The sequence below is a fragment of the Syngnathus typhle genome, unplaced genomic scaffold (genome assembly GCF_033458585.1).
Source record: "Syngnathus typhle isolate RoL2023-S1 ecotype Sweden unplaced genomic scaffold, RoL_Styp_1.0 HiC_scaffold_206, whole genome shotgun sequence".
Classification (NCBI taxonomy): Eukaryota; Metazoa; Chordata; class Actinopteri; order Syngnathiformes; family Syngnathidae; genus Syngnathus; species Syngnathus typhle.
The window spans coordinates 47,415-75,000 of record NW_026872111.1 but is presented as its reverse complement, the minus strand read 5'-3'; the positions used below and the strand labels follow the sequence as shown (position 1 = coordinate 75,000).

General features: G+C 47.3%; 3 protein-coding genes and 1 long non-coding RNA gene across 12 annotated transcripts in view; 3 read left to right on the top strand and 1 right to left on the bottom strand.

Annotated features, from left to right (window-relative positions):
- Positions 1-6,851, bottom strand: part of LOC133148935 (leucine-rich repeat-containing protein 24-like) — a 29,983-nt gene extending 23,132 nt beyond the window's left edge. The window contains exons 1-4 of the mRNA XM_061271758.1: positions 6,741-6,851; positions 6,478-6,669; positions 6,190-6,358; positions 5,842-6,107 (exon numbers count right to left, since the gene is read on the bottom strand). Of these exons, the coding sequence (XP_061127742.1) occupies positions 5,842-6,107; positions 6,190-6,358; positions 6,478-6,669; positions 6,741-6,851 (738 nt within the window). The remainder of the gene's footprint in view (positions 1-5,841; positions 6,108-6,189; positions 6,359-6,477; positions 6,670-6,740) is intronic.
- Positions 682-9,116, top strand: LOC133148933 (uncharacterized). 3 transcript variants are annotated; one of them, XM_061271756.1, is made up of 3 exons: positions 1,880-5,394; positions 5,633-5,715; positions 5,807-5,946. In XM_061271756.1, the coding sequence occupies exon 1, from the start codon at positions 3,245-3,247 to the stop codon at positions 4,574-4,576; it is 1,332 nt and encodes a 443-aa protein (XP_061127740.1). In that variant the 5' UTR covers positions 1,880-3,244; the 3' UTR covers positions 4,577-5,394; positions 5,633-5,715; positions 5,807-5,946. The 3 variants fall into 3 exon arrangements, with proteins under 3 accessions (XP_061127741.1, XP_061127740.1, XP_061127739.1); XM_061271757.1 differs by lacking the exons at positions 5,633-5,715; positions 5,807-5,946 and adding an exon at positions 9,053-9,116 and having other exon boundaries at positions 682-5,394; XM_061271755.1 differs by having other exon boundaries at positions 5,633-5,850.
- Positions 9,117-9,489: 373 nt separating this feature from the next.
- On the top strand, positions 9,490-22,129 carry LOC133148930 (trafficking protein particle complex subunit 8-like). 7 transcript variants are annotated; one of them, XM_061271748.1, is made up of 23 exons: positions 9,491-9,648; positions 10,794-10,899; positions 10,986-11,117; positions 11,199-11,423; positions 11,687-11,792; positions 11,857-12,051; positions 12,224-12,390; positions 12,507-12,581; positions 12,670-12,775; positions 12,851-13,008; positions 13,086-13,516; positions 13,892-14,045; positions 14,123-14,219; positions 14,418-14,486; positions 14,559-14,617; positions 14,811-14,999; positions 15,086-15,187; positions 15,343-15,482; positions 15,555-15,644; positions 18,637-18,690; positions 18,792-18,920; positions 19,026-19,112; positions 19,717-22,129. In XM_061271748.1, exons 2-23 carry the CDS (start codon positions 10,888-10,890, stop codon positions 19,865-19,867), a joined length of 2,928 nt encoding a protein of 975 aa, XP_061127732.1. In that variant the 5' UTR covers positions 9,491-9,648; positions 10,794-10,887; the 3' UTR covers positions 19,868-22,129. The 7 variants fall into 7 exon arrangements, 6 of the variants coding, with proteins under 6 accessions (XP_061127733.1, XP_061127732.1, XP_061127737.1 ...); XR_009712952.1 differs by lacking the exons at positions 19,026-19,112; positions 19,717-22,129 and adding an exon at positions 18,145-18,179 and having other exon boundaries at positions 9,490-9,648; positions 12,670-13,008; positions 18,511-18,690; positions 18,792-18,887; XM_061271751.1 differs by lacking the exons at positions 18,637-18,690; positions 18,792-18,920; positions 19,026-19,112; positions 19,717-22,129 and adding an exon at positions 15,795-16,521 and having other exon boundaries at positions 9,492-9,648.
- Positions 22,130-25,378: 3,249 nt separating this feature from the next.
- LOC133148932 (uncharacterized) lies at positions 25,379-27,062 on the top strand. Its single transcript, XR_009712953.1, has 3 exons — positions 25,379-26,217; positions 26,522-26,582; positions 26,965-27,062. It is a non-coding gene; the product is annotated as an uncharacterized LOC133148932 (long non-coding RNA).
- Positions 27,063-27,586: the final 524 nt, after the last annotated feature.

Below are 27,586 nucleotides of genomic sequence, written 5' to 3'. Positions count from 1 at the left end.
CAAAAAAAATCCACCCCTGGTACCTAAAATTTTCTCCAGCGGCGGGCTGGGAGTCTAATCTTTCTCCTGGCCGAGAAAAGAGCACTTTCCCCCGGACACCAAAGCACGTCCCCCTCCTGAGTGGACAAAAAAAATCCACCCCTGGTACCTAAAATTTTCTCCAGCGGCGGGCTGGGAGTCTAATCTTTCTCCTGGCCGAGAAAAGAGCACTTTCCCCCGGACACCAAAGCACGTCCCCCTCCTGAGTGGACAAAAAAAATCCACCCCTGGTACCTAAAATTTTCTCCAGCGGCGGGCTTGGGACGAAAATCAATCTTCCTCCCGAATTTAACCACTATAGGCGGACGCCAGCCCCAAGCACCAGCCCCAAGCGCCAGCCCCAAGCGCCAGCCCCAAGCGCCAGCCCCGACCGCCACCCCCCGACCGCCACAAGGCGACCGCCACAAGGCGACCGCCACAAGGCGACCGCCACCGGCCCCAAGCGCCAGCCCCGACCGCCACCCCCCGACCGCCACAAGGCGACCGCCACAAGGCGACCGCCACAAGGCGACCGCCACCGGCCCCAAGCGCCAGCCCCGACCGCCATCCCCCGACCGCCACAAGGCGACCGCCACAAGGCGACCGCCACCGGCCCCAAGCGCCAGCCCCGACCGCCACCCCCCGACCGCCACAAGGCGACCGCCACAAGACGACCGCCACCGGCCCCAAGCGCCAGCCCCGACCGCCATCCCCCGACCGCCACAAGGCGACCGCCACCGGCCCCAAGCGCCAGCCCCGACTGCCATCCCCCGACCGCCACAAGGCGACCGCCACCGGCCCCAAGCGCCAGCCCCGACCGCCATCCCCCGACCGCCACAAGGCGACTGCCACCGGCCCCAAGCGCCAGCCCCGACCGCCATCCCCCGACCGCCACAAGGCGACCGCCACCGGCCCCAAGCGCGGACCGGCCGGCGGCGCTTCCTTGAATGCTTAACCGCCTTTCGAGCTGCCATGCCGGGCTTGAGTTAGTGGCCGCGACCGGTACTTTACTGGACCCTATTTGGCCCGCGGACCGGCCGGCGGCGCTTCCTTGAATGCTTAACCGCCTTTCGAGCTGCCATGCCCGGCGTGGGTTTCGCGTCCGCGCCCGGTACATTATGGAAGCAAAAAAAAAAAAAAAATTCTAAGTGCGAGTGGGACCGGCCGGCGGAGCTTCCTTGAAAGCCCATCCGCCCTCCGAGCTCTCCCACCGGTCGTGGGTTGGCGTCCGCGCCCGGAATATTATGGAAGCTTAAAAAAAAGGAAAAAAAATCTAAGTGCGATTGCTGGTGTATTTACTCGTCGTGTCCACCGGAGGGAGGCAACTCCCCGCCGCAGCTGAAAAGTCATCCCGGCCCAGTGGAGGTCTGCGCAGGGGGGGTCTTCCTTGAAATCTTAGCCGCCATCTGAGCTCTCCTGCCCGGCGTGGGTTTGCGTCAGCGCCAGGTACATTACGTTAAAAATGCTTACCCGCCTCCCTGGAAGCCTAATCGGGCGTAAAATGTTAGGCGGAACGGCCCTGAAGCTCCAGACGGAAGTCCGAAAAAAGCTCCATAATTGGTTAAAAATGCTTACCCGCCTCCCTGGAAGCCCAATCGGGCGTAAAATGTTAGGCGGAACGGCCCTGAAGCTCCAGACGGAAGTCCGAAAAAAGCTCCAAAATTGGTTAAAAATGCTTACCCGCCTCCCTGGAAGCCCAATCGGACGTAAAATGTTAGGCGGAACGGCCCTGAAGCTCCAGACGGAAGTCCGAAAAAAGCTCCAAAATTGGTTAAAAATGCTTACCCGCCTCCCTGGAAGCCTAATCGGGCGTAAAATGTTAGGCGGAACGGCCCTGAAGCTCCAGACGGAAGTCCGAAAAAAGCTCCATAATTGGTTAAAAATGCTTACCCGCCTCCCTGGAAGCCCAATCGGGCGTAAAATGTTAGGCGGAACGGCCCTGAAGCTCCACACTTAGCCGCGTTCCTGCCCGGCTTAAAAAAGAGACCGCGCCGGGGGATCTATTTGGCCCGCGGACCGGCCGGCGGTGCTTCCTTGAATGCTTATCCGCCTTTCGAGCTCTCCTGCCCGGCGTGGGTTTCGCATCCGCGCCCGGTACATTATGGAAGCCAAAAAAAAAAAAAAATTCTAAGTGCGAGTGGGACCGGCCGGCGGGGTTTCCTTGAAAGCCCATCCGCCCTCCGAGCTCTCCCACCGGTCGTGGGTTGGCGTCCGCCACTGCTCAAAGCGAACTTCAAATCATCTGCTTAATAATGTGGAACGCCATTCTTAAGTAGTTTCTCCTTAATTTGGGCTCAACTGGCCGGTAATCATCACCGGTGTCTGAAATTGATCTCAGTTATCCAAAGAGCCCTCACACGGAATACCGTCCATGAGTTTAATTGAAAAACAAAAAATTAATCTTTATGACACTTAAATACGATTTGCATAATAATTTGGAACAGGGTGTAGACCAGGAAGGAACAATATAGATGCTGATTCACTCTCGCGAAACCCCGTGTCCGATACCAAACAAGAATGGCAAAGTGTGTCTCTGGAGTGTGTCAAAGCTCTCTGCAAACAAATTACCCATAAAGAGTCCACAACCGTCGCAGAATCGCTCGGAGTGTCCCCAGGCGCCATTCCCGAGTCCTTCGTCTACCCAGTTCGGCTGGATCTTGGTTCATTAACACAGTTCAGTCATAAAGATCTCATCCAAGCCCAAGACCATGACCCTAATATTGCCCCAGTCAAACAGTCACTGAGTGGTGGTACACCATTCGCCACTCTAGAAAACCCGATTTCCACACTGTTGAATAAAGAAGCAAGCAAGCTTATAATAAGAGAAAACCTGCTCTACAGAAATGTGCAAAGAAATGGGTCCCCAGTGCACCAGCTAGTTCTACCCAAAGAGTATGTCACCATGGTTCTGAAATCCCTACACGATGAGTCTGGTCACCTAGGCATAGACAAGACACTTGACCTTATCAGAGATCGATTTTACTGGCCCAAGATGGGTACTGAAGTGTAGCAGTATGTAAAAAACTGTGGCCATTGCATTACCCGCAAAGCCCTGCCCCAAAAAGCTGCTCCTTTGAATCAGATAACCAGCCAAGGGCCTTTAGACCTCGTGTGTATCGATTTCCTGTCACTTGAACCAGACTCTCAAGGTTATGATAACATCCTGGTAGTGACTGACCATTTTACCCGCTACGCTCAAGCCTTTCCAGCCAAAGACCAGAAAGCCATGACTGTAGCCAAGATTCTGTGTGAACGGTTCTTTGTACATTATGGTCTCCCTGCCCGCATACATTCCGACCAAGGGCGGGATTTTGAAAGCAAGTTGATCCAAGATCTCCTGAGGATGTTAGGCATTCGAAAATCCAGAACATCTCCTTACCATCCTCAGGGGGATCCTCAACCAGAAAGATGCAACCGTACGCTTTTGTCAATGCTAGGCACTCTTGATACCAAGCAGAAGCAAAAGTGGAGTCAAAAGATCAGTCAACTGGTTCACGCCTACCATTGTTCACAGAATGACGCCACTGGTTACTCACCCTATCTGTTGATGTTTGGCCGAGAAGCTCGTGTACTAGTTGATGTTTGTTTTGACGTGGCCGATACCAGTCCAAAAGGCAAGTCCTATCACCAGTATGTAGCCAATCTCAAGAGGGACCTCCAAAGAGCCTACACACTAGCTACAGAGACATCGGACAAAAAACCCCAAAGAAACAAGAGAGCACATGACAAGCATGTCAAAGAACAAGTTCTGGACAAAGGTGACCGAGTGCTGATGAGAAATTTTGGAGTTCAAGGCAACCAAAAACTGAGATGTAAATGGAGACCCTCACCGTATGTGGTGGTGGAAAAACTGTCGAACCTACCAGTCTACAAGATTAAGCCTGAGAGAGGCATGGGAGTGGAGAAGACCATCCATCGTAATCATCTGTTACCCATCGGTTGCCTCGTGAGACTCCCTGTGGACGAGGGTGATGAGCAGCCACAACAAAGACGGGTAACCAGATCCCAACAAAAGACAAAAGAACAGCCACAGTCACCCGACCACGAGGAAGGAATGTCCTCTGAGTCTGATTGCGAGGAGGAACAGTGGACAAATTACTGGAAGATTGCCTGGGACAAGTTACAGACACATCCCAGGTTGCCAATAAGCCAAGCTCTACCAGTCTACGACATGCCGAGACAAGCTCAAGATGAGGCTAATGCACAGTCAATTGTCAGTGAGAGTCTAAGCCTGCCTCCCAATGCTGACCCAGAAGTCAACGATTTAGAGGGGGAAACAGAGCTGAACTCAAGTCAGAGAACTGAAGTGGAAATTCAGAAAGTGGAACGTTCTAAGAGAGTCACTCGTCCAGTGGTCAGGCTGAGTTATGATGAACTTGGAGAACCTTGTGACCATCCAGTTACTGTTTTAAGCCACGGAGTGTTGGTGGGAAGTGGGCTTTACAGCAACTCCAGAAGAAGCTCATGTCAAACCCTCTGGTGCCACCCCATGGCGTTGTTTCACTTGTTCAAATTCGGCCTTTTCCCTTTAAACTTGCAGACTATATTATATCTGTAAGTCCTTTTTTGATGAGGACATCAAAACCTTTTAGAAGGGGGAGAGTGTAGCCCGGTGAAATAGTAGATTACCAGACTAATAGTTTATTTAACTATTTCTGTTACAGTAATTGTCATAATATTCATTATTATGATAGTATATAAATCCTATTTTTTACTTAAATATAGGTCACCCAAACTTAAAAGTAAACTGTCTGTTTAAGCAAGTTAGGTTGTGTTTGTGTTCATACCATTTCATTGGTCAATTAAACAAATTGGCATAACATAGTCAAATGTGATTGGCTGTTGTAGGGGAGAGGTTTTTTTTTCCCCCGGGAAGGAGATGTGAAAAGAAAAAAAAAAAGAGTTAAAAAAGACGGAGCTGAACGGATGTATGCGGGATCCTTGCGAAGGAATGGACAGTGTTGTTGGTAAATAATTTGCTAAGAATACAGGGGTATGTTTTAAGATACGTACAGACTCTCGTAGTTTTTGCCGAGTCGGGAAAGTTTTTTGTGTTGCAAGAGGAGCGAGCATGGAACAGGAAATTAGCAAGGCCGTAGTAACCGCGGTTAACGTCTGAGCTACGTTGCCATCTCGTTGCCACGCACTCAAGCTACCCGACGACAGAGACCATATCTTGCCACGCACTCAAGCTACCCGACGACAGAGACCATATCTTGCCACGCACACAAGCTACGGACAACCAAGACCGTTTATTGCCACGTACTCACGCTGCAAAAAACCGACAAGGAATTTTAGCTTTGCTGAGTAGTGAGCAAGGCGGGGAAACAGGCCTCCAACGGGGTGGTGCGGACTGAAAAGGACATTTCATACGTCGTGAGTACTGAGTGTGCGTGTGTGTGTGTGTGTGTGTGTGTGTGTGAGTGGGCCTACTACACTAAAATTCTGAGCGTGTGTGTATCCGTGTGCGCGTGTGAAAAGAAGTTTGTCTTTTGCCATTGTTCTATGTGGATTTACTTTCGTTTTGTGTATTAAAATATGGCTCGTTCTAATTTCGCCAATACGTTATAGTTGCTCTGGGTCTCATTTTAACTAGTGTTTGTTTGGTTGGTAGTTTTCACAGACCTCACTTAATTAGGTGAACCTTTGTGGTATCCACCTGAGGGCAAACCGGACCCAAGCACCCACCATTCTCTGGTAGGTTCTACACAGAGTGGTTTACAGGGGTGCTACATTTGTTTGGAAAACGACACCCCCCCAACCATTAAAAAGGTGTTGTTATTAAAAGCTTAGGTTCCTTTTTGCGCCATGTGGCGGGCTGACCTGCGGGCGCGGGTATCCGGAGGCGTGGCAGGAGACGCGCAGACTGTCGCCCAGGCGCACGGCCATACGTCGGGGCTCCAGCTGCACCAGGGGCGGGATGCAAACCAGGCTGTTGGGCGGCACCTCCAACAAGCCCAGGCGCGAGAGTCGTGGCGGCTCACGGCAGCGCAGGCGCCGGCGCTCAGACGAGCTAAGCAGCCGCCGGCCCTCGTCATCCATCCAGCTCCGAAGCCAGTGCAGGGCGCAGTCGCAGCGCCATGGGTTCTCTGCAGGCATGCAAAAAAACATTGGTTGGTCAGGCGACATGCGTCTTCTTTGCTCTTTGCTGGCGGTATTGCGGCGGCTCACCGGTGACGCGCAGCACCTGTAGGCTGAGCAGCGGCCGCAGTGCAGCGGCCGCCATGGTGTGCAGGCGATTCCCGCTCAGGTCCAGCAGCGCCAGCGAGGCCAGACCGGCCAGCGCCTGGTCACCCACCGCCTCCACGCCGTTGTGCTGCAGGTGCAGCTCCTGCAGCCGCTGAGGGCGCCGTGCCGCAAAACAACACGAGTTTTTTATTTTCATTTTGGGTGGTTAAAGTAACACCCACTCCCCCCACCCTCCAAGTGCATTTCAATGGGCGGATTTTGCCACGTCACCTGCAGGCCACGAAATGTGAAGTCCAGCAGTCGCGCAATGTGGTTGGCGGCCAGGTAGAGGATGCGCAGGTGGCGCAGTCCCCGGAAGGTGTCAGCTGTCACGGACCGGATCCTGTTCCCATCAAGCGCCAGCTCCAGCAGCTGCGCCTGCGACTGGAATGAGCCCGGCTCCACCGCAGAGATACTGTTGTTCTGCGAGATGAGCGCAAGGGGGCGCCGTCTATCCTCCGCATCTCGTTTGCATAACGGGCGTGTGTGCATACCTGCAGGTAGAGGTAGCGCAGGTGTGCCAGCGGGCTCAGGTCCTGCCGGCGGATCTGACCGATGGCATTATCTTGCAGGAACAGCGTCTGTGAGGAAAGTGTGAACAACATCAAATAGTGGACACTGGGTCACCGTGCGGGTGAGTGTACTACACTTTTGTAAACGGGCCAACGAACGGCATCAACGCGGCAGTTTTCTAACGCAGTGGATTTCAACTGGTTTTGTTTAAGAGACCACCATTATAACCAAGAAGCAACTCGGGGACCACTGCTTTGACGGGATATTATTTTATTTTGCAACGGAGGCTAGACTTATACTGGCTATTTATTTGTATCTCTATGTCGACTTTGGTAATTTCAGCTACATTTTACATAATTTGGATGGGTAAATGATTCACAAAATTAGCTGGAAAATAAATCCAAGTCTAAATCATAAATCCATTCTATTTTTTTAAATGTTACAATTATTTTCCATTTCCGATTTCGCAGTCCACCTGCAATACCACCTGAGGCCACTAGAGGCCTGCGGACCACCGGTTGACAATTGTTGAAGTGATATTTCTACACTTAATGGTGCATCGAGATGGACGATGTAACAGTTCAGGCCAATACAGTAATCCCTCGCTACGTCGTGGTTCAATCATCGCAGCTTCAGTACATCGCGGATTAGACCCCCCCAAATCACAAATTCAAAATAAACCTTCTAAATTGAGGAATTATGGCACGAAAGTTGCCCACACGCCAGCAGAAGGCAGGAAGTGTCCACACAATTGCAGTGCGACCAGTGCAGTGTGACCACAAAAAAAGTTGTTGTAATAATAAGAGTTCTAAAAACATATTTACAGTATTGTACCTTCTTATAAAAAAAGTTATAATATAGTTCCTTTTTCCCTTCTCATTTCTACATTTTTCAACCGATTCAACTCGTTTCAACATCATTCTGCAACATTCCTTAAATATTTATTCAACTTCTTCACCTTCACACGCAATTCCTTCAGGAATTGCAAATTCTAGTTAGTGTGAAGGTGAAGACCTTCACACTATTGTTATTCTACAACATTTTGCGCTAGCTTTCCGTTAGCTTTCTTTGGCGCTTATCTAGTTCCACATACTTCAACCGATTCACTCCGTTCCACTTTTCACTTATTCCAAATATTCATGGCATGGGTGCTTACATTTTTTTCGTTCCAAAAATTTTCCGTTTTCACAAAATTCACAAATTTATGGCAAATTTTTCCCCATTCATTCTTAATGGCAGATTCTACATTTCACATTTACGTTGTTCCAGTTTGAAATTCACATAATTCAACACATTCAGATCACATTGGGGACATTCCCAAACTTGCCAAATTCAAACATTTCACGTTTTCACTTTTAGAATTTGCACAAGATTTTGCAAAATTTCATAAAATTTCGTTTTTCACTTCTAACTTCTACATTTTTCCACCAATTCAACTCGTTCCAACTTTCAACTGTTTATCTTTTGCCTACCTATTCCACAACTTCCCACTTACCATAAACTTCACATCTTTTATTTTGAAATTCAACAAAAATTCTCTAAAATTTCGTTTTTCTACTCTAATTTCTACATTTTTCAACCGATTCAACCCATTCCAACTTTCAACTGTTCATCATTTTTCTACCTATTCCACAACTTCCCAAAAACTTCACATCTTTTATTTTGAAATTCACACCCAATTCCTTTTTCCCTTCTCATTTCTACATTTTTCAACCGATTCAATCCATTCCAACTTTCAACTGTTCGTCATTTTTCTACCTATTCCACAACTTCCCACTTCCCAAAAACTTCACATCTTTTATTTTGAAATTCACACCCAATTCCTTTTTCCCTTCTCATTTCTACATTTTTCAACCGATTCAACCCATTCCAACTTTCAACTGTTCATCATTTTTCTACCTATTCCACAACTTCCCACTTACCAAAAACTTCACATCTTTTATTTTGAAATTCACCACAAATTCTCCAAATATTCTACATTTCTCAAGTAATTCAACACGTTTCCACATCGTTCGGCAGCATTCCCCGAAGAAGTTATTCATACATTTCGCCTTCACACGCAATTTCTCCAGAAATTGCAAAATTCTAGTTGTCTTAGTTGCTTTGGATTGCTGACTTGTAACTTTGGCTCTTGTTGGTTTTCTTTGTGGCAGCCTTTTCTAGAAGCCTATTGAGTTACGCTCATATATGTCTTTTCTTTACCCACTCTGTGGTATGAATGCTGGTGGAAACCCTTTAATGGGAGATTTAAGTGAAGCGACCTGAAATCCATTGTCTCTCTTCTGCTCATCAGGATCTTTTGGTAAGATTGACCAATGACGAGGATCCGCATTTTTTCTTCAGCCTCACAATCTCTGAGGAAGATTTCCAAAGGTTTGCCTAAGAAGTAGCCACAATTCCATTTCCTGCATCAATGTGCTTTTTTTTTCAAGTGCTCTTTTATTTTTCTGTTTAGTTTGAAAGTCCAGCAGGAGTTATTGATTGAATTTGCGTCATTCCCTGAGATGCTGGTGCAGCTTCTTCGTCAATGTCAGTCAGAGCAGAATTGCAGCCATCTCAGGTACTCCGCTGCCCCCCCACCTACCCCCCCTCGACATCAAGATGTTTTCGCTATGGGAGCCGCTTGTTTTTTAAAAAAAATAAATTTAATTCATTTGATTTTTTTGATGGTGTGCAGGTTCCAGCTGCTGTTCTCATGCGACTCGCCGTCACTGGATGGCCCCGGCCAGCTGAGCGTGATGGAGACCAACTCCTTTAAGCACAGCAACCAGCTTTCTCTGCGGCTGACGCAGGGCTCTGACAAGCACGTCAAAGACTACCTGGCTGCCTGTCTGGCCTCTGTCAAGGTGACACCAAGCTGCCCTCGTTACATCAAACTTGAAGACAGAGGTAAGTGGTTTCCCAAAAACTTCACATCTTTTATTTTGAAATTCACACCCAATTCCTTTTTCCCTTCTCATTTCTACATTTTTCAACCGATTCAACCCATTCCAACTTTCAACTGTTCATCATCTTTCTACCTATTCCACAACTTCCCACTTACCAAAAACTTCACATCTTTTATTTTGAAATTCACACCCAATTCCTTTTTCCCTTCTCATTTCTACATTTTTCAACCGATTCAACCCATTCCAACTTTCAACTGTTCATCATTTTTCTACCTATTCCACAACTTCCCACTTACCAAAAACTTCACATCTTTTATTTTGAAATTCACACCCAATTTCTTTTTCCCTTCTCATTTCTACATTTTTCAACCGATTCAACCCATTCCAACTTTCAACTGTTCATCATTTTTCTACCTATTCCACAACTTACCAAAAACTTCACATCTTTTATTTTGAAATTCACACCCAATTCTCCAATATTTCCTTTTTCCCTTCTCATTTCTACATTTTTCAACCGATTCAACTCGTTTCAACATCATTCTGCAGCATTCCTTCATTATTTATTCAACTTCTTCACCTTCACACGCAATTTCTTCAGGAATTGCAAATTCTAGTTATTATTCTACTTATTCTGCCCACTTTTTCGGCGCTTAGCTACTTCCACATACTTCAACCGATTCACTCCATTCCACTTTTCACTTATTCCAAATATTCATGGCAACACTGCTCACATTTCTTTCGTTCCAAAAATTTTCCGTTTTCCCATAATTCACAAATTTATGGCGAATTTTGCCCCATTCATTCTTAATGGCAGATTCAACATTTCACATTGTTGTTCCAGTTTCAAATTCACATCATTCAACACATTCAAATCACATTGGGGACATTCCCAAACTTGCCAAATTCAACATTTTCACGTTTTCATCTTTTATTTTGAAACATAAGGTCTTGGGATTCTCCAAAATTTCAGACCAAGCAACAATGTTGTGACTCGCTTCTCCTGTGCCATGTCAAAGGTGGGCGTCTGGAGCAGGGGTTTGGGTTTTTACAATAATTGGGAAATTCATACATTTCAAAGCTAACGCATGTTGCCAAGATGAAAGGCAAAATGCATTTGCTTTATGAGCAGCACTAACTCTCTGACAGGAACGTGGTGCTGGCCGAGCGCTGCGCTCTCCTCAGCGCCGAGATCCTCAAGAGTCAAGCAAAATACTCTGAAGCGGCTGCGCTGCTCATCAAAATGACCAGTGAGGTGAGGAACCTTGCCAAAGCTTGAAAATGGCGTGTCCCCCCCGCCCCTCTTTTAATTCACGTTGTCTCGCCACCTTTGCTGTCTAGGACTCAGACCTGCGTAGCGCTCTGATGTTGGAGCAGGCAGCCCACTGCTTCATAAACATGCGCACTCGCATGCTGCGCAAGTTTGCCTTCCACATGATTCTGGCGGGTCACCGCTTCAGCAAAGCGGGCCAGGTAAGCCACCCGGCCACCATCACTCCCTTTGGCCCGCCGCCATCTTGGGACGGCGCCGTTGACTTTGACTTGGTGGTGCAGAAGAGGCACGCACTGCGGTGCTACTGCCAGGCAATGCAGGTGTACAAGGGCAGGTCGTGGTCCCTGGCCGAGGACCACATCAACTTCACCGTCGGGCGCCAGTCGTTCACGCTGGGCCGGCCCGAGAAGGCCGCGCAGGCCTTCAAGCAGATCCTGACCAACGACAGCCGGCAGACAGCCGCGCAGCAGGGCGCGTTCCTCAGGGAGTACCTCTACGTTTACAAGGTGACAGCGCTCAGACCGCTATCCTTGAAACTTATTTGCTACTGCCTTCTGCTTATGGGAGTTAGACATCGCAGCCTTTTAACCATCTGTCCAAACAGTCCCAAAACTTTTAATGCCATTTCTGCTTGATTTTTCCATCTTTGCTTGAATGTATGTTCTTCCTCTTTTTAATTTTTTTTGTTCTTCCACTATTTGACATGTTAAGAAAAAATGTTGACGAACGAAATCATGTGCCGTGACGTGACGTCCGGCGTGTCTTGCAGACGGTGATCAGCCGGAGTGGCGTGCGTCTGCCTCAGCTGCCGCTGCCATGCATCCATGGCGCTGCCACCAGGGTCTACTTTGGGCACGAGCGCCGTCTAGCCGAGGGTAAGAAGGCGCCCGCTCCCGGTAGTACTCAGGTTGTGGCATGGGCATGACCTGGCGTTCGCAGGTGAGAAGCAGGCTGCCACGCATGTGTCACTGGACCAGGAGTATGACGCCGAGCAGGCAGCCATGTGGTGCAAGCTGGAGGAGCAGCTGGTGGCTGCTGCCAATCGAGGGGTGGTCCCCGCCAACTTTCAGCCCAGCCAGTGCTACCTCAACAGCCAGACGGACAATCTGCGCCACCCGCTGGTCGTTGTGGAAGGTACAACAGGCTACCTTCATTTCGCACTTGGTATTGGCATGCTTTTATTTTAACAAAGGCGTAGGGAAACCAAGGTTCTGACCCCAACGCTTTCATTACTGCACAGCTGACATGCGGCCACCCGGCAAATACTTGCCGCTTGTTGACCCGCTTCCGGCGTGGTGCTTTGCAGAGCCGGTGGTGGTGGTGGAGGTGGTGTTCAGGAACCCTCTGAAAGTTCCGCTGGCGCTATCCCGCCTCTCGCTGGTCTGGAGGTTTACGCGCGACACCCACGCTGCTGCCGCCACGGAGGACGCCGGAGAAGAACTCGTCAGCAACCAAGACACGTTGGAGCAAGAGGTCAGCGTCCTCCGGCGATGCCTCTTCCCAGGACAAAATGCTTATCCATTTGCTCGCTTGTATGCGTGTTTGTTGTCTCTGCGTTTGATGAACTCTGTCCCGCTTTCCCTTTCCAGTCAAGGCAGACAGATGATGTGCTCACTACCGAGACCATCCTGGACTTCCACTTGGCCCCCGAGGAAACCAAAATGGTGAGTTATAACGATCTGTGGCTGTCTTGAAGATGCTCATCTTTGTTAGCGTCTGGTGTATAACAGCCTTTGCGACTCGTAAACGCAGGCTCGACTCAGGCTGCTGCCGCACCGGACGGGCTGCCTGAGTATCACGGGCGTGGTCTATGACCTGGCTGCTGCATCCCCGGCGGAGACGCCGGACGACGATGACGGTAACAAGAAGGCGCCTGACCAAACCTTTGCTGTCCGTCAGTCACGTGAGATCCCACACGCCGCTCCTCTCACAGGGCTGCTGAAGGCCGAGACAATAATCGTCAGCGGCAAGCAGGACCTGAAGATCAGAGGCCCGCGACTCAATCACACCAAAGAGGACAAGATGTTTGTGCGCTACGGACCCGACCGGCGCTTGGAGCCCATCGTTACGCCACCGATGCCCCTCATGGAGGTAATTTGTTTGCGTGAATAAACAAACCAAACAGCTCGTCCGCCATGGGGATGTGTCCTCCCTTTTGTGTGCGTTAGGTGTTCTTCCTGCAGTTCCCGACAGCGCTGCTGTGCGGCGAGATCCGCAAGGCGTACGTGGAGTTCTGCAACGTGAGCGGCGTGTCCCTATGCGGCCTACGCGTGGCGTCCACTCACCCCGAATTCTTCACATTCGGGAATCCGTCGGCCGGCACGCCGCTGACGCCGCTTAGCCCCGCCTCTGCCGAGAACTTCTCGGCCTACAAAACCCTGGCGGCGGCACCCGGGTCCGGCGCGGCCTGTGAGACGCTGGTGTCTGCCGACGACTTTGGGCCCACGTCTGACGTGGTGGACGTCCCTGTCGGCGGCACGCTGGAGCCAGGACATTCCGTGCAGCTCCCGCTCTGGCTGCGAGGACCTGACCAGGAAGGAGTCCATGAGATCAACTTCCTCTTTTACTATGAAAGCCCAGACAAACGAAGCAAGATCAGGTAGATGTCGCACATACTCGGGACATTGCCTGATGATCGACATTCATCGGGTCACTTTCTGTCTCTACGTTCAATCCTCTCTCCCTGACCGCACTCCCAAGTATTCAATTCACATTGCAGATTGAAAGACCCTGGTGTTCCCCATAACTCTATACTTGGTACTGTTCTCTTCTTAACTCGTTCACTGTGGTGGATGTTATGTTGTCAACTGATTTTTACCTAGTAAGATTTTAACATGAGCGTGGGTCTTTGCTCAGCCCAAGTCTGTGAAATTCAGGTGATCAGACCCCCGCAATGACCAACACAAGCGAGTAAATGGCACTGTTGCAAAAGTGTCAATGTGATGACGATGATGAGCTCACTCTTCCTCCTCAGCCACCGGGTGGTTCGTCACTCGGTGTTTATTTGCGCCAGTCGCTCTCTCAGCGTTCAAGCGTCGGCCCACGCCAGCGCCATACCTCCTCAGCGAGGACAGGACCAGGATGGCGGCAGCACGCTGGTCTTCGTCGATGTTGAAAACATCAACACGGCAAGCACCCCGACATCAGCCTCTGGTCGCGCTATGATGCCACCGCTCATCTTGATAATTTGCCTTTGGCCTCGCAGAGCGACGCTGCCGTGCGCGAGTTCCACATCGTCCAAGTTTCCAGTGGCAGTCAACACTGGAGCCTCAGCAAGTGCATCAATCCGGCCAAGGATAAAGGTACAAAATGACAGCGCCCGCAGGTTACGCAACGCTGATCGGCTAACAGTTCGCGGCGCGTTTCTTCGCTTTGGAACACCGACAAGGTGGTTAAACACGTGGTAACGTTTAAGCACATTTGTTCTTTTCTGGCCATGTTGAACGATTTGGAAGGTTTCATCCGGTATTGACTGTTTTTGGGGTTTTTTTCCCCTCCAGACTGCAAAGTAAGCAGCAAAGAGCGAGCCAAGCTTTGTTTCAGAGCGGCACCGTGCAAAGCTCGCCGAGGTGCGTCGTTGCCACGTACATGCTCAACCGCACACTTCAATCATTGATCGTTCCTCGTGTTTGTGTTTGAAGCTTCCTTGGACCGCGCCGAGATGTTCACCTTTGCCGATGTCAATCTGAGTGACGAGCGGGTACGCCAAGCGGCCGTCTTTTGTGCACATAGACCCACACGACTCGGTTTAGGGCTGTGGCGGGGTTCATTCTGCCCCTGTCCGCAATCCTGGCAAATTGTCTGATATTTGACAAAATGTGCGATTATAACGGCCGTACCATCGAATAGAGTTGGGACACTTGACGTCATCACCGTTGTCAATATGGGTGCAGATTGTAAGTTCGGCCACGCCCTGCGGCGACTTCTTCTTCTGCTGCCGCCGGACGTCCAAGGCTTGCCGTGCCGACGCCTGCTCCTCGGGGTCAAGGACGCCCTCCGGGGGCAGAAGCCTGGGCGAGGACTTGGTCCGCGTGGTCAACGAGTGCGACCGGCTGGACCTCAACATTATTGTCATCTGGAAGGTCAGGTTTGCATGCGTGTTTGTTCAGAAAAGTGTGTTACAGAAGGCTTGTACTTGGAATCTGAAGTGCTATTTTCATGTGTGCAGGCTTACGTGGTGGAGGACAGCAAGCAGCTGATCCTGGAAGGTCAACTCCACGTGGCGCTGCAGGCGGTGGGCGAAGAAGCCACTTCCCTCGCTCCCAAGCAGGTGACCACATCTTTGGATGCCTCGTTTTGTGTTTAGCGTATCACCATATCACCATGTGTGGGTGGCTTGACCCGATCCGGCTTCTCTTGAGCTGACTGTCTGTGCGTTCTTGTTACTATGTCACACACGCACACGAAGTGTTGTCGCGTTATCAGGACACTCAGGAGATGGTTCTGCTCAAGTTCAAGTCGGATCCGCCACCTCCCGCCGTGCCGCCATCCACGCAACTCTCACGACTCATCAAGAGCAACCTGCGCTACTCGGAGACATACGCGCATGACTTTGCACACGACAGGTGGCGCGCACACGTGGGCACATCCAAACGAGGTGGCCAAATGCACTTGTAAATATTGTTTATTGTGTGCAGTGTTTGTGTGGTTCCCGTTTGTTTGGTTTTGTCCAACTGCTGCCGGACTGATGTAGATATCACAGTAGACCTCAGGCACAAAACCACCAGGTGAGTGTGTGGCTTTTTCAAGTTTGGCCCTTGCCTGCTCACTCACACATACAAACACATTCACTTATGGACACACAGACATGCAAAAATTCATACGCAAGTACACTAAAACACACGCTAGGACTTCCCCCCACCCCCCATCTTGTGTAGTTCTGAGTGGAGCGAGTGCGCGTGTAGCTTCACCTGGGTTGGCCAGACCCGCTACCGGCTGGCGCTTTGTCCCCGGCAGACGCGTGACCTGGAGCTGCAAGCCTGCTTCCTCATGCCCGGTGTCTACAACATCAACACGCACGCAGTCTGCGCCGCGCCTCAATGGCCATCACCGTGACGCCGCCGACGCCCAAACGGAGGTTGTGCAGCACGGCGCCGGACCAGCGCTTATCGTCATCAACGACAGCAGCCAATGACATTGGCGCAACACGCACCGCAAGGGCCAACGTGAAGAAGAGCCCAAAAGGGAGGCTAGTGTCCTGGACTTTCATCAGGAGCTTTCATGCAACCACTAACTGCAGTGTGCGTGCGTGCCACCAGATGACAGCATTAGTCGTTCCTTTGGGTCTCATCAAGGTCAGCTTCAATTGACATTTGGGAAGTTGCAAGGTAAAAAAAAAAAAGCAATGTGGTTCACTTTTGACCAAGAAACTGAAAAAGTGCAGCATGTCTTAAATGTTTGACGAGCCCTCCCCCATGAATGCTGCGGGATGCCGCGATTATGAAATCGGTGCCGGTGTCCGAGCGCGACAAACTCAGATTATAAAGCGAACAATCTTGAGTTTTGTTTTTAAGTCTGACAATGACGTCACCTTTTGTGTTTATGGTGTATTATATTTATAACACTTATCATGTACATAGAAAATAAACCAACTAATTCTCCATTGACAGTGTCAACATTTGGGCTTATTTTTTGGTTTGCTTACTTGGTTTTGCCTTCTAGTTATAGTTGAGCTCACCCGGTTGTATACAGTCACCACATGTAGAACATGACTACAGCCTAAATGTTAATTACTTATATAGATATAATCAACATGCTTTAGTAAGAGAATGACCTCCATTGCTCGTATGAGGTGAATTTCCCTTCTAGGGATTAAATTTAGTGGATTGTGGCAGAAGCAAGAAGCACGTCTTTAACTGCCAACAAATGAACGAAGACAATATTACACGACAAAGAACGCACGTATAAAGCTTCCCTTAACTGCCTGCCTATAATGTTTAAAATATTACGACTAATGCCATTCTTCCAAGACCTTAATACATGTACAGTATTAACTTTATTATTTAGCTCAGCAACGTCAAACACCTGCGTGAAGCTGGCCCCCCACCCCCCGCAAAATTTAAGCAAAATAGTCTGTTTCGTTTGTGCTGGTTTGTGCAGCAAAAATGTTCGGTTGTGCTGCTATGGTATTTTAGTTATGAACGATTCTTTTATAGGTTATCCAGAGTTCACCCAGCCCCCCCATCTGCTCAAAATGAACCCAAAATGGTACCGTTCGTTTGTGCTTCGTTAGTGCTGGTTTGTGCAGCAAAAATTTTCGTTTGTGCTACTTCCGTTTCGGAGATATTACACATTTATTTTATAGCGATGACGTCACCCAGCCCCCCACCTGTCTCCAAATGGACCCAAAATGGTACCGTTCGTTTGTGCAGGTTTGTGCAGCAAAAAAATTCGTTTGTGCTGCTGTGGTGAATGGTCTTTGTTGTTTCGCTGGTCTCCAAAAAAACACTCAGTGGACGATGGCTGGTCCGGGTAAGGAAGCACTTCGGTGACACACGGCTGATTGGGAAAAGATTTATTCAACCGATGTCAAAGTGATGTCTCTCCAAAAGTTTGAGTGGCCCCAAGAGCAAAGATGTTTCAGCTCTTGACAGCACAGATGTTCGCCCCAAAAAGGCCCTCGCGCTTCTTGCTCTTGCCCCTTGCGCCCCTGCGCCTTTCGCGCTCCTGCGCGCTCCTCGCACTCTCGTTCCTCCTCGCGTTCTTGACCTCCTTCTATCTGTTCTCCCCCATCATTTGTACCTCGTAAGACAACAGCTGCGGTCCGAGTCTCACTCTATTGGTTACTTCCGATGCCCTTAAAAGTGCATGGACAAAGGTATTCCTGGTCACGGACGAATGGCCCTTCCATATTCTAAGCACCTACACATTGCTGAAACTAGATCTTCTCTGTACCGCAAAAATAGCTTAGGGTCTTCTCACTGCTGCAAGGTCGCCATTTAAGGTGACATACAGTGACGCATAGAATCCAAAATTTACCTCACTGCTTCCGTTTCGGAGATATTACACATTTATTTTATAGCGATGACGTCAGGTAGCCCCGCCCCTTTGTTTACTTCCAAACGACCCAAAATAGTGCCGTTCGTTGGTGTTTCGCTTGTGCTGGTTTGTGCTGCAAAAATGGTACCGATTGTGCCGGCTGCTACGGTTTTGCAGATATTACACATTTAATTTATAGCGAAGACGTCACCCAGCCTCACGTCACTGTATTTTGTCGCAAATTTCAAGCTCCTGGAATGCTCCTGATGCAGGACGAATACAAGGTAAATATGTTCTTAGCCTTTTTTTTCTTTTTTTATCTTACAGAAAACTTTCACTGCGGGGAATGGATTTGAGTACGAGGATATTTCTGTAATTATGTTTATTGTGCTCATTGATCAATTTCCTTGTTTTCAATAAGCCTATGTGATCTTTTTTTTTCAATTACATCTGACATGCAAAAGGTTAACCGCAACCTAAATACCCTGATGAGTCTATGTCTGCTCCAAAACATTTTTTTCCAACAATTCAAACAATGAATCACTGCACTGTGTAGAACACAGCATGTGGGAAGATCTTAGTATTTACTGATGCTGCTTTCACTCCACTTCCCAGGTCATTATAGATCTCCCAGGCATATGAAGTCCTCCTGCAGTATGCCACATAATGCCCGAGAGAATCCTGTGTCAGTCCTGGTTCAAAGCCAATGACTGCTCTCAAAGTAAAGGTCTTCTCTTTTAGCTCCAGACTGGAGGGAAATTCAAGCAAGGCAACTTCCTTGCAACTGCTACCAAGGTCAGTGTCAATCCACACAAACTCTCCCAGATTGTAGCTGTGAGTAACATTACCTGAACACAGAGCCTTGCCTGTATTGTTGTCCTGTGTTTTGAATGAAGACGGACACTGGGAAGGATTTCCAATTGGCCTGAGGCAGAGAGAGTCAGGAAGGCTGAGTCCCTCTTCAGCAGCAGTCTGAAGAGAAGCCATGCCACAGGTCTGCAGGACAGCAACGTTTGGACAAACAAGTGAAACTTGCCTTGTTACTTGTTGGCTTAAACTGCAGTACTGTGAGGAGCATTGTTTTATCAAATAAACACTTGGGATATTCCTCATTGCGCTCTCAATTACAGTGGAGATGTGGCATTGCGCATCAATTTGGAGAGCACCAGAGGTCAGGAGGACAGGTTTGAATATTTCCCCCAGCAGTTATGCCCTCTGTGAGTATACCTATGGGTTCACACTCTGTGTTGTGATGGTTTTCACCAGGTGGAGGAATTGGTTCCCACGTTCATAGTTCAGAACAGTCTTTTCAAATGAAAAACTTTCACAGAAAGAACAGCATAAGCATTGCAACACAGAATCAAATGCACAAGTATTGAGCACAAACACTTTTGATGTGCAAAGTTTAACAGGCTGTTGATGGTTCCCGTTTTTCAACAATGGTACCTTGACTTTTTTCCAGCCCACTTGTGTGTCAATATGCAGCCATTCAGGACAAGGAGAGAGATATGAAGTTATCTTTCTTTTTTTCGGTGGGACCGCTAAACCTCTCCAGTTTTCAACTGCACTGTCAGTAGATGCATCTGGCTGCAGATTTTTCTCCCCTTTTGTTTACTACTTCAGTTTGAGAAGTACTGCAGACATTGTCAGGCTCTCTGACGGTCGTGGCATCACACACATCACTCTTTTGTTTTGCAAAGCAAATCCGCATGTTTCACTCAATGAAGGAAAGATGACGAGCAACAAAGCGGTCCACACGAATGGGTAGGCTTTCATGCTTGAAAAGGCCTTTTTTTATGTTTTTGAACTCTGCTTCAACAGCTGCGGAACTTGCAGTGATGCTGGCGCTTTTGAAGAGAGGGACCATTATTGCTGTCCAGAGTGGCAAGTAACTTCCAAGTCTTGTTATTTGGGGAATAATCTCAGGGAGGAAGTGGGTGTTGTCTCTATCCCCATCAGCCATGGCAAGTGACCTGCTCTCCTCACATATTTCTGTCACCCACTCTCGGACATTAGTCTGGATGTGCTGATTTAATCCATCACTTGGTTCTTGTCCCTCAACTTCCTCATCTGAAATGGGGACAAATTCCTCTGCGATTTGCGCTCTCAAGTATTTCTTGCACCTTTCTGATGGGATAGGGGCTCCAGAATTGTCATTACCCTCCGTCTCACTCAGTGCCACAATGGTGATAGCACGAAGAAGTTCTTTTGCATGTTGCAAACATTGTGACTTAAGAAGCTGTGCTATTGACCTAACAAAGAAATCCTTAAAACGAGGTCTTTTGTTTTTCAGGCAGTCCCATCGGCAGATCATCTTAATGCAATGTGCTACATCTACCCTGACAAAACATGGGGGTAGATGTCCAGGTTGATTCCCACGTGAAATGTTATAGCACTCATTTATGTAGCTCTTCAGATCAGGATGAGGGGTAAAAGCTTTGACTAGAGCTCCAAGAATGGCCAGAGAAAAGCCACTCACTGCTTTTTTAGGAACAGATGCACCTGCATGGATCCATTCCTTCAGCCACTGTGTGATAGCATTAACATCTTTCTTCTCTGACAGCATCTGCATGACTGGGACACTGGAGCTGGTATGCCCTGTCATAACACCCTGATACAGGAAGATATGGCCAAACATGCCATTCGGCCTCATCAGTTTTTTAACTATTGAGCCAGTTGCATCAACACATAATATTGGGTGGGATTTCTTTAAGCTCTTGTACACATGCATTTGTGTTTGACTCCAATAGTGACAGAAGAACTTGTCAAGTCCAATGTCTTTGATGCTGTCACTGTGAGGTGCACTGTATTTCAACATCTGCAATGATAAAATTGGATTTTGGTCACCTAATGCCAAATCATTTTTCTCTTGCTTTGCCTTGCGGACGGTGGCCAAATTTGGCAGGTGGCTTGGCTCAGGGTCTCCGAAGTCCATCGATTTATTTGCCTGTGATGCTCGCCATACATGTGGTTCCATCCTGCCCTCACAAAGTTCCTTGGCTACCTGCACACGCAACTGTTCAGATAGAAACCGCTTTGAGCTACCAGTGTGTAGGGAGTCATCACTGTTCTTAATGAAACAGTTCAATATTATTGGACTGTTAATTTCTGGCTCCCCACTACAATTAATGTTGAGAAGGCCATGACACTCCTTGCAGTATCCTCTGATTTCGATATAATTATTTGAGACCAATGGATAGACCTTGGCTCTTTTAAAAACAAATGTGCAAGGAGTTTTGACTGTTTTCCAGATTTGTTCATTTAGGATGTGGGTCCAGGTGCCAGGCTTCAAAATTGTATATTCTCTTTTTCGGGTTCAACTGTTCTTATCTCTGTATTCAGCCTTTTCCGGAATAAATTCCATCCACTTGTCAAAAGGAATATGAAGCTGAAAGGACTGTTCAGGTCCTTATTCCGAGCTTGCTTCACTGCTAGTTTCAGGATCAGTTTCATCATGACTGAATCCCAGAGCTGACAAGATATTGCGTCTGTTTGTTTTTACAAAGGTGTACAGAGCCTTTGCAGACATCTTCTTTTCCAACTGGTCACTCAGATCTGTCCACACAGTAGCGCTTGGAGTGGCTACGTTACCATTTTCAAGTATGGCCTCTTTTGATGAGCAGAGAACTGCAACAATTAAATCATTGTCTACTGCTGGTTGTTTGGGCATCTAGTTGAAGGACAAATATAAATATAATCAGGATTCATTGCTTGAATAATTAAAATTACACATGCGTGATCATTATAATTGCTATGCATGGACGGAAAAATGATGCAAAGGGAAAAATATTTTGACATCAAAATGTATCAAGCATGCTTTCTTTAGTAATTTAGTTTTCTTGGTCAGTGCAAATTACACATGTATAATAAGACAATGTTAGCCAACTAACTATTCAGACTACCTAGGGTGTTTTTAATTCTATATTGTAGGAACTTTTTTTTTTTACATTTTACTTACATTGGTCAATGGTCACTTCCCAGAAAAAGACGCTTTCTGTCACTCACTGTTATTAAATCTTCGGAGATAGTTGTGCATTTGTCGCTTGAAAAAGTTGCACGTCTTTGTTTTTCGCCACCCTGTTGCGATATGTCTTACAGGTGCGCTTGATTTGGTTCCCCCGTGAGATTTTGTTTCCCCTGCCGCGGGAGCGCGCACACCTTATTTGGAAACCGAAAAACCGATGTCGTACGGCGTCAGCACTACGTTGTTTTCAATAAAAACATGAAGAACTCACGTTTGCGTCAGTCAATTTTCATTTTTATAAAGGATTATTCTCATTTGATGTCTTTAAATACATCCGCGTTTTGCCATTGAAGCGGGGTGCATTCAAAGACCAGTCGTACAGACGGAATACTCATTAATTCACCAAAAAGCAACAATATAATTACGTGAGCTCTTTGCATAAACCTCGATGCAAAGAAACTCCTCTTTTTGGGTACAGGCTACAAGGAGTATGTATTACAAAGGAGACTTTATACTTAATTGTGATCATCATTCATCCATCCATCCATTTTATTTTATTACTCAGGTATTTTCAAAGCAAATTAATATCGTTGCATTTATTAATTTGCTTTAACATGACAGCGCAATATAATTAAAAGCTGACACTATAGCAATGTCAAACGTGTTCATTTAAGAAAAAGCCACACACGTTTTGTCATCAAATCTTTCATAACGAGAATGATTTCAGTGAATTGATTTGAATGAATAATTGAGAAGACATTTCAGTTCTGAAGGCTCCTTTTGTCCCAAGCAAAGTGACAGATGGTGGGGAGGGGGGATATAAATTGTAACAAAAACTCTATAAAAAATGTCAAGCCATGAGGATATGTTTACCCCCCCCCCCCCCCTTTATTTTAAGAACGGTGAGTGCTGGACTCCAGCTGTTTTTTTTCTGTCTCCCTGGGGGTCTGTTCAAGTTGTGTGGGAAATTTAAACAGGTCCCCTCATTCCTAGGCCAAATTACATGGGGGGAACAAATCCCCACAGCTGCCCCGTGAGAATATGTCCCCCCCCCCTTATTTTGAGAACCGTGAGTGCTGGACTCCAGCAGTTTTTTTTCTGTCTTCCTGGGGGTCCTTTCAGGTTGTGTGGAAAATGTGAACAGGTTCCCTCATTCCTAGGCCAAATTACAAGGGGGGAACAAATCCTCACAGCTGCCCGTGAGGATATGTTCCCCCCCCTTATTTTGAGAACGGTGAGTGCTGGACTCCAGCTGTTTCTTTTTCTGTCTCCCTGGGAGTCTTTTCAGGTTGTGTGCCAAATTTGAACAGGTTCCCTCATTCCTAGGCCAAATTACAAGGGGGTTACAAATCCTCACAGCTGACCCGTGAGAATATGTCCACCCCTCCCCCCCTTATTTTGAGAACCGTGAGTGCTGGACTCCAGCAGTTTTTTTTCTGTCTTCCTGGGGGTCCTTTCAGGTTGTGTGGAAAATTTGAACAGGTTCCCTCATTCCTAGGCCAAATTACAAGGGGGGAACAAATCCTCACAGCTGCCCCGTGAGGATATGTTCCCCCCTCTTACTTTGAGAACGGTGAGTGCTGGACTCCAGCAGTTTTTTTTCTGTCTTTCTGGGGGTCCTTTCAGGTTGTGTGGAAAATTTGAACAGGTTCCTTCATTCCTAAGCCAAATTACAGGGGGGGGGGGGGGGGGGGGGGGTAAACAAATCCTCACAGCTGCCCGTGAGGATATGTTCCCCCCCCTTATTTTGAGAACGGTGAGTGCTGGACTCCAGCTGTTTCTTTTTCTGTCTCCCTGGGGGTCTTTTCAGGTTGTGTGCCAAATTTGAACAGGTTCCCTCATTCCTAGGCCAAATTACAAGGGGGTTACAAATCCTCACAGCTGTCCCGTAAGAATATGTCCCCCCCCCCCCCCCTTATTTTGAGAACCGTGAGTGCTGGACTCCAGCAGTTTTTTTTCCGTCTTCCTGGGGGTCCTTTCAGGTTGTGTGGAAAATTTGAACAGGTTCCCTCATTCCTAGGCCAAATTACAAGGGGGGAACAAATCCTCACAGCTGCCCCGTGAGAATATGTTCCCCCCCCCCTTATTTTGAGAACGGTCAGTGCTGGACTCCAGCAGTTTTTTTTCTGTCTTCCTGGGGGTCCTTTCAGGTTGGGTGGCACATTTGAACAGGTTCCCTCCCTTAAACATATCCTCACGGCTTGACATTTTTTATAGAGTTCTTGTTACAATTTTTATCCCCCCTCCCCACCATCTGTCACTTTGCTTGGGACAAAAGGAGCCTTCAGAACTGAAATTTCTTCTCAATTATTCATTCAAATCAATTCACTCAAATCATTCTCGTTATGAAAGATTTGATCACAAAACGTGTGTGGCTTTTTCTTAAATGAACACGTTTGACATTGCTGTAGTGTCAGCATTTAATTATATTGCGCTGTCATGTTAAAGCAAATTAATAAATGCAACAATATTAATTTGCCTTGAAAATACCTGAGTAATAAAATAAAATGGATGGATGGATGAATGATGATCACAATTAAGTATAAAGTCTCCTTTGTAATCTATACTCCTTGTAGCCTGTACCCAAAAAGAGGAGTTTCTTTGCATCGAGGTTTATGCAAAGAGCTCACGTAATTATATTGTTGCGTTTTGGTGAAGTGGTTGAGTATTCCGCCTGTACGACTGGTCTTTGAATGCACCCCGCTTCAATGGCAAAACGCGGATGAATTTAAAGATATCAAATGAGAATAATCCTTTATAAAAATTAAAATTGACTGACGCAAACGTGAGTTCTTCATGTTTTTATTGAAAACAACGTAGTGCTGACGCCGTACGACGCCGTACGACATCGGTTTTCGCTTTCCCGCGGCAGGGGGAACGAAATCTCACGGGGGAACCAAATCAAGCACAACACCTGTCTGCAGAGGTCACTTGGCATGGTAATTAGTTGGATAATACATGTGTAAGAATTAAGGAGTTATCATGATGTCAAGTGGAAAAGAATAAACATGACAGGGGGTTAATGAAGAAGCATGATTTTAATAATGAAAAATTGCAATGGCACAAACAAATGGTTAATTAACGATCCATGGAGCAAGGATTTGACATCTCTAGAAAATAAATTAGTATTAAATAAATGACAAATTGAATGATTCACTGAACGCCAACAATTTTTTTTGCGGCACAATCGGTACCATTTTTGCAGCACAAACCAGCACAAACGAAACACAAACGAACGGCACTATTTTGGGTCGTTTGGAAATAAACAAGGGGGCGGGGCTACCTGACGTCATCGCTATAAAATAAATGTGTAATATCTCCGAAACGGAACCAGCACAAACGAAATTTTTGCTGCACAAACCTGCACAAACGAAGCACAAACGAACGGTACCATTTTGGGTCCATTTGGAGACAGGTGGGGGGGGGGGGGCTGGGTGACGTCATCGCAATAAAATAAATGTGTAATATCTCCGAAACGGAAGCAGCACAAACGAAACTTTGCTGCACAAACCAGCACTAACGAAGCACAAACGAACGGTACCATTTTGGGTCCATTTTGAGCAGATGGGGGGCTGGGTGAACTCCGGATGACCTATAAAAGAATCGTTCATAACTAAAAAACCATCGCAGCACAAACAAAATGTTTTGCTGCACAAACGAAGCACAAACGAACGGTACCATTTTGGGTCCATTTGGAGACAGGTGGGGGGCTGGGTGACGTCATCGCTATAAAATAAATGTGTAATATCTCCGAAACGGAAGCAGCACAAACGAAAATTTTTGCTGCACAAACGAAGCACAAACGAACGGTACAATTTTGGGTCCATTTGGAGACAGGTGGGGGGCTGGGTGACGTCATTGCTATAAAATAAATGTGTAATATCTCCGAAACGGAAGTAGCACAAACGAACATTTTTGCTGCACAAACCAGCACTAACGAAGCACAAACGAATGGTACCATTTTGGGTCCATTTTGAGCAGATGGGGGGCTGGGCGAACTCTGGATGACCTATAAAAGAATCGTTCATAACTAAAAAAACCATAGCAGCACAAACGAAATTTTTGCTGCACAAACCAGCACAAACGAAGCACAAACGAAACAGACTATTCTGCTTAAATTTTGCGGGGGGTGGGGGGCCAGCTTCACGCAGGTACAGCACACTGATATAAAATCAAGTTTGCGGCACTACCAGTTCTCCCAAAAGGGAGCGGTAACGCGTAACTTGCCGACAGTCCGCCGGCGAAGAAGATAAGCTTACCAAAGAAGAAAAAATACAATCGCAACGGCGGGCCAACATGGAGGCAGTTTTTAGCGATGTTGTCAAAGTCATAATTAGATGTCGACACTGTGATGAAAGGTACTTTGGTATTTTGTTTTTGTTTTGTCATTTGACAAGTTAGCCGCGTACGCGTCCTGCTTGAGCGCCCGACTCTCACGCGCGAGTTGCGCTACCTGCGTGTACTGTCATTGTACTGTCAAGTTCTCTTTGTTCTTTCTTTGTAATTCATTGTATCTGTCTCGTATTGGCTTTTGTTTTGTGCAGCCAGGTTGGCCTTGCATCCGAAGCTCTTTTACTTTACCTGGATAAGTTACTGATTTCGGAGGAAAAAAAATAGAATGGTTTCATCTGTATGATAAGGTATGTTTTCCTGTTAATACAGAAAAGCACGCATCCGCGTCACCATTGAGCGTCAGTCGAGCACAAGTGCCGTTTGCAAACGAGTGAGTATGGCATTTATTTCGAATAAGAAAGTCCTTGAGCACTCCTTGCTTTAAATTATTGCATATTTCAAGAGCAGTCAGTCCTCTAGCGAAACGCCAACATAAAATGTGGCAAACCTCGATTTACAACATTTAGGACTCTTACCAGCTGGCCTACTGTTACTTTTTGCCTTTGTTATTGTCTTAGTTGCTTTGGATTGCTGACTTGTAACTTTGGCTCTTGTTGGTTTTCTTTGTGGCAGCCTTTTCTAGAAGCCTATTGAGTTACGCTCATATATGTCTTTTCTTTACCCACTCTGTGGTATGAATGCTGGTGGAAACCCTTTAATGGGAGATTTAAGTGAAGCGACCTGAAATCCATTGTCTCTCTTCTGCTCATCAGGATCTTTTGGTAAGATTGACCAATGACGAGGATCCGCATTTTTTCTTCAGCCTCACAATCTCTGAGGAAGATTTCCAAAGGTTTGCCTAAGAAGTAGCCACAATTCCATTTCCTGCATCAATGTGCTTTTTTTTTCAAGTGCTCTTTTATTTTTCTGTTTAGTTTGAAAGTCCAGCAGGAGTTATTGATTGAATCTGCGTCATTCCCTGAGATGCTGGTGCAGCTTCTTCGTCAATGTCAGTCAGAGCAGAATTGCAGCCATCCCAGGTACTCCGCTGCCCCCCCACCTACCCCCCCTCGACATCAAGATGTTTTCGCTATGGGAGCCGCTTGTTTTTTAAAAAAAATAAATTTAATTCATTTGATTTTTTTGATGGTGTGCAGGTTCCAGCTGCTGTTCTCATGCGACTCGCCGTCACTGGATGGCCCCGGCCAGCTGAGCGTGATGGAGACCAACTCCTTTAAGCACAGCAACCAGCTTTCTCTGCGGCTGACGCAGGGCTCTGACAAGCACGTCAAAGACTACCTGGCTGCCTGGCTGGCCTCTGTCAAGGTGACACCAAGCTGCCCTCGTTACATCAAACTTGAAGACAGAGGTAAGTGGTTTCCCAAAAACTTCACA

Coding starts and splice junctions, on each gene's coding strand:
- LOC133148933 (XM_061271757.1), top strand. CDS start 3,245: ATGACTGTAGCCAAGATTCTGTGTGAACGGTTCTTTGTACATTATGGT.
- LOC133148930 (XM_061271748.1), top strand. Junction 13,517..13,891: donor GACAAACGAAGCAAGATCAG/GTAGATGTCGCA, acceptor CTTCCTCCTCAG/CCACCGGGTGGTTCGTCACT. Junction 14,618..14,810: donor TCAATCTGAGTGACGAGCGG/GTACGCCAAGCG, acceptor ATATGGGTGCAG/ATTGTAAGTTCGGCCACGCC.